At 32.4% G+C, this 12,211-nt stretch overlaps 1 protein-coding gene across 3 annotated transcripts in view; it reads right to left on the bottom strand.

Annotated features, from left to right (window-relative positions):
* The window catches only part of LOC126744737 (oxytocin receptor-like), a 504,438-nt gene that overhangs the window by 93,655 nt on the left and 398,572 nt on the right, over positions 1–12,211 (bottom strand). For all 3 annotated transcript variants that reach the window (XM_050452271.1, XM_050452270.1, XM_050452272.1), the window contains one exon: positions 9,728–9,822. In XM_050452271.1, the coding sequence (XP_050308228.1) occupies positions 9,728–9,822 (95 nt within the window). The remainder of the gene's footprint in view (positions 1–9,727; positions 9,823–12,211) is intronic.

The raw sequence follows: 12,211 nt of genomic DNA, 5'->3' as shown, positions 1-12,211 counted from the left end.
CGCCTCCTCATTTTAGCCGTGTTTTGAGGGTCCATCTAAATGACCATTTTCGAAATAAATGGATTGGCAGGAGAGGACCAGTTGCTTGGCCGGCCAGATCTCCTGACCTCACAAAACTTGATTTTTTCTTTTGGGGGTTTGTGAAAAATCGGGTTTATCAAAGGCCTGTTACCACCAAAAACGACATGAAGCAAAGAATTCGGAATGTTTTTCAAGAAGTAACTAGAGAAATGTTACAGAAAGTAAGCAGTTCTTTTGTTAAACGAATTCGTTTGTGTGATCAACACCAGGGTGGACATGTAGAACATTATTTATAGTTTAATGTACATACCTTTTTGGTTTAGTCATTTGTTGTTATTGTTCATAATTTTAATTTTTTTTATTTAAGGAATATTTTTTTGTTGATTTTTCGATTAGTTTTAAGATTTTATTATTATTTAAATTTTAAACAAAATTTATTTTCTGTACATTTTGGTATTATTAAATTTGTCGTAATTTAATAAAATGCCTAATTTAAAAATGCTTTTCAATCCGTTCCGTTTACTATTTTTAAAGTTTAAGGTTTAATAAATTGTTTTTTTCAAACGTTTTTAAACGTTTAGCAAAATCTTTATCAGATAATTTTTGCATAATCTGTAGGTACTACATAAAAACATGTGATTCTGTTAACAGTGGATTTTTGAATTATCTAACTGTGCTTGCCAATAAACAGTAAAGTTACCTCAATTGCATCCAAACAGTTGGAACAGTAAATCATTTTCACCATATCCTCTTTCGAAAAATTCATTTTTAATGCAAAAATGTTTCGATTTAGTGATAAACTGACAACACCAAATCTTCCTTGTTATTTTCATGGCCTACTAAGCAAACTTCTTTTAAATCAAAACGCGACTATTGTGGATTTTAAGAGCGAAATTAGGAAAAAGTGTAAAAAACTCGATAACTATTACAGATAGGTATAGAACATGCTTAACAAAAAAGAAAGCTTATCACATTGTGAACATTTTAAGATAAAAAAATATGGATCATTCCATTTGAAAAAAATAAGATATGGTTGTTTACATTTTTTGGTTTTGGATAGAGTATTGCGAACACCCTGTAGAATATTATCAAATTCTCATAGGACCATAAAGTAAATGTAAGTATGCACTAAGAACCTACAAAAGATTTTTATAAAAGGGAAAAAACACGAAATCTACAGCATCACAAATACATTTAATAAAATAACGAAGGTTACATGTTTCGCTCGACTAGAGCATCATCAGACCTAAACAATAATTAAAATTATGTAACTCGAAAACAGGAGAATTCAACAAAAACTTACACACAAGTGAAAGTTTTTTTTAGTGAACACAAGGCCCAATACAATAAATTTAAAAATACCGAAATCACAGTGACCAGATCAGCTTTTGCTAATCACCTTCTCGACTCCAGACATGATTTTCCTGACAGCCAAAATATAAAAATACTGCATCAATGCAACAAAAGTAAAAAACTAGACTTGTTGGAGACAATGGAGATTAGTAAAGCTTTTAAAAGCCCAGATCTGTCCTGTGTTAATGAAAGGTTTGATTTTGATGGCCACCTAGTTTTTAATAACCTCAAGTAGTTCTAGACTCTTAAATGATGGTTAGATTTCTGAAATGTATAAAGGATTTGATTGTTTAGTTGAGTTCTTTGTACATAGATAGTGCCACTTTATTGTAATCTTTGTTTACTTAAATATTAGGTGTTTTGTGTATGTTATGGTAAGTTTTTGTTGAATTCTCCTGTTTTCGGGTTACATAATTTTAATTATTGTTTAGGTCTGATGATGCTCTAGTCGAGCGAAACATGTAACCTTCGTTATTTTATTAAATGTATTTGTGATGCTGTAGATTTCGTGTTTTTTACCTTTTATAAAAGTGTATGACCAGCATCTTTGGGATAATGGATGAGTTTTTCGAGTTACTACAAAAGATTTGGCTTGTAGGATTCCAAATGAGTGAATTATTTTTATTTTTGTGGAGACGTGCAAACGTCGATTTTTTGATAAAATATTAAATATCTCACAAACGGGTAAGTTTTGGTATAGACGATGCTTGATAAAAGGTATGCAGAATTTTTAAAGCAATCCAAAAATGCAATAAAATATAGGGTGTTCCATTTAAATTTAAAAAGTTGTGTATCATATCACATTTATGAATCACCCTGTATATCCAAAAATATTTTTATGTTATGCACCTTAGACAGTAAAGTAACTTTGTATAAAAAAAATTTTTTTGTATCACTGTATAAGGAGCTATCGTCCGTTATCGCACTAATGGGACACCCTGTATAGCTGAAAATATCCTCTTTTAAAACTGCGTGTAAACTTAATAACAGAGAATCGATAAATATGTTTGTAAACAAAACACCCCTTGCCCCTGTGCACGTGTTGAACTTAAATTGTAATTGTTTTGAACATATTTAATAATTCCTGCCTTTCAATGTTCTAAGTCTTCGAATCATTAGTATATTGCCCGTTTTGTCTCAAATTGTTGAAAAGGTATTATATAACCAAATTTATCTCTTTGTAACCGATAATAAGATCATTCATGAAAGTCGATGCTGTTTTATAAAAGAATTTAGTACTTCTGTTGCTTTGGTAGATGTAGTTGATAATATTATTTCCGCAACTAATTAAAAACTGATCAAAAGGGTTAAACTATATTTACAACATAACGGCAGATACTTTGAACAATCATTTTAAACAGTTATTTACACAGTCGTATTAACTTTTTTTGTTAAATTAGATTCTTTTTCGGCATTATTGTAGTTTTTGACACAATAATATTATTAAATAAAAAAATCATATCTCGGTAAGAAAGCATTGACAGACCCATATTCGTAGGACATTTTAGACTCGAATTTACCAACGTTTATAGAATAGAATATGATGAAAATTTAAAACTAGTTTATTTATTTGATGTTCCCCACTTACTCAAGTCAAGAAGAAATACTTTTTTTCAACACATTCTTGTTTAAATGAAGGAGAAACAAGTAAAAAATATTTAGAAATGATGTATAATATTGACAAAACGAAGCAGTTCAAAATGGCCCATAAATTAACAAGCGACTACATTTATCCTAATAAATTTAAAAAAATTAAAGTAAAGTTAGCTTCGTAAGTATCTAGCCGCTCGGTAGCGGTAGCTATACATACTTATATTGAATTTAACGCCTTGCCAAAAGAAGCAACTATAACAGCCAATTTTATATTTAAAATGAATAATCTATTTGATTTATTAAACTCCAATAAGTTACAAGATTTTCAAACTTTCATAAGAACTGAAAAACAAAAAACGTTATTGCAAGATATGGAGAATACCTTTTGAAAAACTTAAAAGTAAAAAGTTTTGAAGGAAAAAATATAACAAATAGAACAAAATTTATTTCTGGGTGGCGGCTTACAATAAGATCAATTTTAATTCTTTGGGAAACGTAACAAAAAAAAGTTATAGATATTTATTTACACGTAATCGCAATCAAGATTGCCTCGAGCACTTCTTTGGTAAAATTAGAAATTGTTGTGGAAATTCAAAGAATCCTACTCTTATTCAATTCTGTCGATCCTTTAAAAAGGTTTTTGCGTTAGGATATTTAGATAATGTCGAAACAGCTAATTGTATAGATGATGGCGCTAAAGCCCTATTAAATTTAAATCCCGATTTTATTAAGAGTTGCAATAATATATGCAATTATTCTCCCACTAAATATATTCCTCTTCGAGGTTTTACCAACGATTATATAAATTTAGGAAGCGCAGAAGGAAATCCTTTAGTATATGTAGCGGGATATTTATTTTTAAAAATGTTTCTCACGTCACTCTTGTGAAATATGCAATAATTTTGCAACTGAGTCAAATGCCCTGTTTAATGAAGAGTTATTTTATTGTAAATTAAAAGCATATTAAAATAGTACCTTATAAATCGTGGTCTAGCTATATCTCCAAAAGACACTATTGAGTACATAATAAAATTATAAAGTATTTTAATCGCTGAATTTAATAAATTATCAGCGCAAGAAGCAATTGGCTATAATCTTAAAACACTATTTTCTAACATTAAAATTTATTAACAAATTATAAAATTTATTTATTTTTCTAACATTAAATGTTATTATACATTAAAATTTATAAATGCCGATATTAAAAAATAAAAATCTAAAAAAAAGATAAAGATGTTTATGTAAATAAGCTTAACATATTAAAACATTTATAAATACTCATAGTTTCGTATTTAGTTTAAAAAATATGTTTAGAATGAAGTTATTATATCAATTAAATGGTCAGCCTCTCCCTCCATTTATAATGAACCTACTTATTTTAATAAAGCTTTAACCAGTCTTGGTAATTATTATCTTTGTTTTATTTACAGTAATAACCTATATACCTAGTTATATTCGGCTTCGTCTCATAAATAAAGTAGTCTTGTAGTACCCTCATTTTTCACGTATTGGCCACAAATTTTTAAAGCAAAACCTGACAACATCGCTCCGACCCAACGTTCCCCCTGCCGCTGTGTCATCGGTGCCACCGCCGCTCGCTACAGTCATTAGTCTTCGTTTTTGTGCGATATTGGCTACACGTGTCGGACGCGATAGCGTAAATACTTGCATTTCATTTTTTTCTTTTTTTTTTTGTGTTTTTTTTCTGGTTATTGTCGCGATAATGTCGTCACGCTCAAGATCAAGAAAAAGATATAGAAGTAGAAGCTGTTCACCAAGGAGGGATGATCGTGCAGAAACGGATCAGAATAATCTCGCTCGAGTATTAAAGAAAATAAACCGACGCTTAGACGATTTAGAAAGACGAAATAAAGGATATCGGAGGTCGCCGTCTAGTTCTGAATCCGGGGAAACATCCGAGGCGTGGTCAGAATGCAGTAAGTGTTTACTGATTATCACACAATATGGTTCTCTAGTGGTATTTTATAGCAGCCTAGGGTGACTGGTATTTGAAATACAATCTTATAATCTGCCTAGGGTGGCAACTGGTTATTAATAGGGAAATAATAACAAAATTATTATAAGAGAAAATAAGTGTGGTAGTTTAGCAGCCTAGGGTGGTTACTAAATTCAATTATACCTATCTGCCTACCTACTAAATAATTGATATATTTGCCTAGGGTGGCAAATGTGCAAAAATGGTGTTATCTAGAGTGATAATAATAATAATATTATTATTATTATTTTTACGTCAAATACTACTGATTTACTAAAAAACTTTTGCATAAATAAATTATAATTGACATTGGAGTTTCTTTTTAGGTGCCCATCATTTGGCCTCACCACCTGCCTCACAAAGAGAACCTAGTGTTGTTAGAGAGGTATCAGCCCCCCTCGAAAAAGATATTCTAAATATTCTGGGTGAGAATGATAACACAGAAAAATCATTTTCTGATCCTATTCAGCCAGAGCTAGCTTCACGTTGGATAAAAATTCTACACTCTGGGCTATCAGAGGAAGCTAAAAAGGAATTAGTTAAAAAGTAGCCCTAAATATAAATAAGGATCTAAAAGACACCTTAACCCAGACACCCATTGGAGAATGGCTTTTTGGCAAGGATCTAGATTCTACTATTAAGACTGCCAAGGATCTTGAAAAATCAAGCGAACAATTAAAATTCAGGGCCCAAAAAAGAAATGTAAAAAAGTAAAGAATGAGGTCCAACCATCAACATCAAAACAGGGAAACTTCAGACGTCCATCCTCAGCAAAGAAGGGAACCTACCAGGGTGGGCGAGTCTCACGCGTTCCCAGCACCAGAGGTCGGAAAACTCTGGCACAGCGATCCCTATCATCAAACCAGTTAAGGAAAACAGGTCGTTATCCATCTCAGAGGGAGAACCATCGTCAACGATACTAGAGGTTAGTAAATCTTGTGGTCGGTTAAGACATTATATTTATAGATAGAAAGAGCTTTCCATTAATAATAAAATTCTATCATACATAAAAGGCTTTAGCTTGCCATTTATCAAAAAACCTAAACAAAAATTTGCGGTTTTAGAACCGCATTATTCTGTTAAGGAAAAACAGATTATAAATAATTTGATTCAAGATCTCTTTAAGGAAGGTGCAATTTCTGTGGTTGATCCAAGTGAGGGTCAATTTATTTCCCCTATATTTGTTGTCCCAAAACCCGATGGATCATATCGACTAATTATAAATCTAAAGTCACTTAATGAATATATAAGAATATCTCATTTCAAACTAGAAGACCACAGGACGGTTTCTCGTCTAATCACACCTAACTGTTTTATGGCAAATATCGATATTAAAGATGCCTATTATCATATACCAATTAGAAAAACTTATAGAAAATTCTTACGTTTTAGGTTCAATGGGCGTTTATTTGAATATAATGTCTTAGTCTCTTAATCGGCTTAAATTGTGCTCCATTAATCTTTACAAAAATCCTAAGACCAGTTATTGCCCTGCTAAGGGAAAGAGGGCATTCATCTGTTATTTATTTAGATGATATATTTCTTCTAGGAAGGTCTCAGAAAGAATGTAAAAATAATGTAGCTGAAACTATAAAATTGCTGGAGTATTTGGGTTTCCTGATAAATTATAAGAAAAGTTCTCTCAGTCCAAGTAATTTATGTCAGTATTTGGGTTTTGTGTATAATAGTAATACTATGAGGATATCTCTTCCTAAAGAAAAACAAAAAAGAATGTACGATATACTAAATAAATTTAGTACTTTAAATCAGTGCAAAATTCGAGATTTTTCTTAATTGATTGGTACTTTAGTTTCAGCTGCTCCAGCTATTAAATATAGTTTTTTATATACAAAGTTATTCGAAAGGGAGAGGTATTTGGCTTTAAAAAATTCTACAACTACAACTATGATGCAAAAATGTTTTTACCCTCGGCATTATCTCCAGATATTTCTTGGTGGAAAGATAATATATTTAATGGTTTTAATGAAATACGAACTGATAATTTTCAGGTAGAATTTCTTTGTAGGGTAGATAATACGACAGCCGTATCTGTAATAAATCGTATGGGAAGTGTTCGATTTCAGGGTCTCAATAAAATAGCACGAATGATCTGGGAATGGTGCCAGGGTAGTAACACATATATTTTTGCATCATACATTAATACCAAAAATAATGTTTATGCTGATAAAGCATCCAGAACAACCCATAATGAGACTGAATGGAGTCTAGATAATTATGCATTTGACATAATAAAACAAAAATTCGGCAATCCTGCAATAGATTTATTTGCAAGCAGGCTAAATAAAAAATGTCCGAAATTTGTATCATGGAAAAGAGACCCAGAAGCTTACAGGGTGGATGCATTTACCTTAAATTGGGGTAAAATCTATTTTTATGCTTTTCCTCCCTTTTGTATGATTTTAAGAGTCTTGCAAAAGATTATCAATGATCAAGCACAGGGAATTGTTGTGGTTCCATTTTGGGTCTCTCAACCATGGTACCCTTTGTTTAAATATTTACTGATAAGTGAACCTATAATATTTGAACCAGAAAATATGTTACTCTCTTTTAGCGGAATACCCCATCCCTTATCGGAGAACCTTTCCCTGGTAGCAGGGAGGTTATCAGGGAAGCGCTACTCCGAGGAGAAGTTCCGCAAGACTCTCTAGATATCTGTATTTCCTCTATAACTAGTTCAACATTAAAACAATACTCAGTAGGTCTTAAATATTGGTGGCAATTTTGTCTCACAAAAAAAATTGATCCCTTCGATGTAACAGTTCCAAGAGTTCTGAGCTTTTTGACTGACCAGTTTAAGAAGGGTGCCTCCTATGGTACACTTAACTCCTATCGAGCTGCTATTGGTCAAATAGCTGGTCCTGATTTAGGTTCTGATTTTCGTATAAAAAGGTTTTTTAAAGGTATATTTGGAAGAAAACCACCATCACCGAGATATGAGAATATTTGGGATCCCAGTGTAGTATTAAGTTATGTAAGAAACTTAAAGACCGATAAAATTTCTTTAGAAATATTAACAAAAAAACTCACAGCTTTGTTGGCTCTATCTACCGGACATCGAATTCAAACTTTGAGTCTAATAAATATCAATGAAATTTCTTTAGGCACCCATAAAGTTGAAATTAGGATTTCTAACAGAATAAAAACTTCTGCCGTAAACAAACCTCAACCCCTTCTTATTTTACCTTTTTTCGATAGTGATCCTGATGTTTGTGTAGCTAGGGCTTTAATCCAATATTTAGATAAAACAAAAGATTTAAGAAGTTCTTGTGAATTTCTTCTAATTACATTTAAAAAACCTTACCGCCGAGCATCGCCGCAGACGATTAGTAGGTGGATTAAAGATGTTTTAGATAAAAGTGGAGTAAACATAAACCAGTTTAAACCTCAAAGTACCAGGCACGCTGCAACATCCCAAGCAGGTCGTGCTGGAGTGAGTTTTGACGCCATTAGATTGGCAGCAGGGTGGTCAAAGAACTCTGAAACTTTTGCAAACTTTTATCACAGACCAATTATTGATAATACACAATTTGCTAGATCTATATTAGGTGCGGATAATAGTATGTAAGATAATTTAACTTATTTAAGAATATAGGAATATTCTATTTATTAAGTTTATGTGTTTAAATTTAAATGTTATTTAAATGTTTGTTCAGTATTTTGCGGATAATACTTAGCTGTTACTGTTGTTATAATTAAATGTAGGTATATAAATAATACATATGTTATTATTATATAATAACATATGTATATAAACAATATTATGTTGGAAATTCTTAAATGATTACATAATAATGTGTCATCATGAGAGAGAAAAAAGTAATACATTTTTGTAAACAAAAAATGTCCCTTCGTATTTTTAAGACAATATCGCATTTCATAAAAATTATGCAACATGACCTTTAAACATCTACAAGACTACTTTATTTATGAGACGAAGCCGAATATAATTAATAGATCAAAGGAACTTACCTAAGTGATGTTCGATCTAAATTATATGAAGGCTTCGTCGAAATAAATAAAGTCCCAATCCCACCCTAAGAAAACTCCCCAAGAAATCATGTTGCACAATATTTTGTTGCTTTAAAAAAGACTGATGACTGTAGCGAGCGGCGGTGGCACCGATGACACAGCGGCAGGGGGAACGTTGGGTCGGAGCGATGTTGTCAGGTTTTGCTTTAAAAATTTGTGGCCAATACGTGAAAAATGAGGGTACTACAAGACTACTTTATTTATGAGACGAAGCCGAATATAATTTAGATCGAACATCACTTAGGTAAGTTCGTTTGATCTATTAATTTTATATCCTCCAATCCCAAATATGTTCATGACCAAATAGGTACTCGTGTATTGGTATTATGAGCCTATGGAATTTCCAGCGTTCCCCTACACCCAGGTAAACACTATCAATGGCCAAGTTTTGGCTTTTATTACCCCGGTCTCCACACTCGTTTAATAGCTCACACCTGCAAAAGCGGCGCGGCTTTATACCATGATTTTCAAAGAGCTGGCGCCGAGTGAACCAACTTATATTCTATTCTGTAAACTTTGAATTTACTTGAAGAACACGTGTTAAAATTTGATTCCTTGCCTCTCAAAACACCCTGTGTATAACAAAATTATCTGAGTATTAAAAGGCACAATTTTATATTAGGCTCATAAACAATAAAATTCCAAAAGTTATTAAAATAATAAAAAACCTTAGTAGTGAAATAAGCAACAAAGTACGGAACACAAAAAACTCACCAAATAACGTAGGCCTGTGCTCCCCACTCTTGATCAAATGTAGCCCAACAATCGTTAATCCCCGGAGCCACCTCTTGATACGAAAATATTATTACCTGCAATAAAAGGAGACTTTTATTTTTAGGTAGCAAAATATCATATTATCCAGCGAGGGAGAAACAAAAAGCTTTTCAAGTGAGTTTATTTAGTATGCGGATAAAACGACACAAAGAAAAGTTAGCGGGGCATAAAACTATGAGTTTTCTTTTTTATGCCTTTATTTTAGGTTCTTTTACAAAAAGCACATATTTTTCAATTTAATTCCAGTAATCATCCAAAATAATATAATACGACATATTTATCACACGAAACCCTAACAAACGAAACGAACACATAATTTGTAAAGTTAGAATTTAAATTGGAATTTTGCTTTAAAAAATAGTCCTTGTACATTTCCAAGTGACCAATATAAGATCGCTATCTAGGATTAGTTATGAGACTGCCAAAATTGAATTTGACAACAATAAATGTAATAAAAACGTACTTTATAGTTCTAGATTATTTAATTATTGACTAAAAGTAGTATCTTTAGTAAGTAGCGTAGATTGGGTTTGCAGTTTTAGGACCAAGAAATCGAAAACTTCATTTTTTGAAAAGGTGCCAACGTTTCGACGTTTATTTACGTCTATTTCAAAGCTGTTTACCGTGAAGAAGCTTTTTCTGTCGATTGCATAATTACTAATGGAAACAGAACAATATATGTGGATAGGCACATATGTGATTGTACTTTAAACAAACATAACATAAATCACACATAATAGACAATAACTTTTTTTTGTTATACTTTACATCACTAACCTATGACTTCGACGATATACATATACTACTTTACTACAATTGCAGTCAATTGCAGAAAAAGTAGAGATTATTGAGCTTTTTTTTTAAAACGATGAGTGTTGAAATCGGGTCGAGGATTTATTTAATCAATGGCATTCTGAGAAACATCTTTCTGAGAAAATTGGTTGCAAAGTTTCGCGAAACAGGTTCAGTTCATAACAAAAAGAGGAATATTGAAAATGCAGAGTTTCATGAAGCTATGGAGATTGCAGTATAGGGGGAAGTTGCAATAAATAGTACGCTAAGTACAACATAATTGGCCATTGCAACGAGTGTGTCTCGAATAAGTGTCCAAAGGGTATTGAAGAAATACAACTTCCATCCCTATAAAATTCGCTTAGTCCAAGAATTGAGTGAAGATCACTTTTAACATCGCTTGCAGTTTTGCGGTTATGAGTGAGAGAGCGTTAAACAATGATAACTTCATATTTAATGTGTATTTTTCAAACGAGTGTGTAAATGGTTTAGCAAATCTCCACAATTGCCGTTATTGGGCTGACAGCAATCCAAGGATTTTCTACTAAACACACACACAATACCCCCAGAAGTTAAATGTATGGGCTGGTATTTTTGGAAATTTCATTATGGGCTCTTTCTTCCACCCTGGAAATTTAACAGGTGATATATAATGAGATTTGGTACAAAATGTCATCGACTCAGCTCTAACAAATATCATAGAAGAGGACCGCGCATACAATGAACAGAAATTGATTTTCCAACAAGACGGAGCTCCTCCACGTTTCTCACTAAATATACGCAACTATTTAAATGACATATTTCCAGGACGCTGGATAGGACGAACGGGCGCAATTGAGTGGTCACCTCGGTCACCCGACTTAAGTCCTTTAGATTTTTTCTTAAGGGGACACATAAAATCCGTAGTTTACAAAACTCCACGTGCTACATTAGAAGAGTTGCGCAGAAGAATTATTAACGTATGTCGCGAAGTGACACCGCAAATGCTTCTAAACGTTCGGCAACGGTTTGAAGATAATTTGTATCACTGTATGAATGTTGGCAGACAGCACTTCGAACATTAACTTAATTAACATGGTAAGCATTAAATCGCTTTTTGCTTTTTTCGTCACTCATTATTGTTTAACTTTCAAGGGCCCATATTTTTTGAACGACTGACTCGATTTTTAAGAACTAAGCAGCGTTGTATAGGGATTGACAAGGCCCTTTTAAGGAGGTACTACTTGACCCCTCGTCCTATTTGAAAAAAATTACTGGATATAACCCCAGCTTAGCGGGTTGAGTTTTTTGAAATGGTTTTTATGTCAAATGTTGTCCCCTTGACAAACATACTTGACGTGTTTTTGGATTTTGCCGAAAAGTTTTTTCCCACCTTGCAATGCCTTGCGGTACTTTTTCGATGGGCCACCCTATATGTAGATCATCGAATATATAATATGTTAGTGATGTGCAGTATAAAAAAAAGTTGTTGTGTATTATGTGTGATTTATGTTATGTTTGTTCAAAGTATAATCACATATGTGCCAATCTACATACACACAACCAAACTTATATGGAATCACCTTGTATTAATACGAAATATTTTAGTAAGATATTTTTTAGTATTTATAAGTAAGTATTTACTCTCAAGGA

Source organism: Anthonomus grandis, chromosome 14 (assembly GCF_022605725.1).
Source record: "Anthonomus grandis grandis chromosome 14, icAntGran1.3, whole genome shotgun sequence".
NCBI classification, from domain to species: domain Eukaryota; kingdom Metazoa; phylum Arthropoda; class Insecta; order Coleoptera; family Curculionidae; genus Anthonomus; species Anthonomus grandis.
This window is presented reverse-complemented; position numbering and strand designations above follow the sequence as displayed.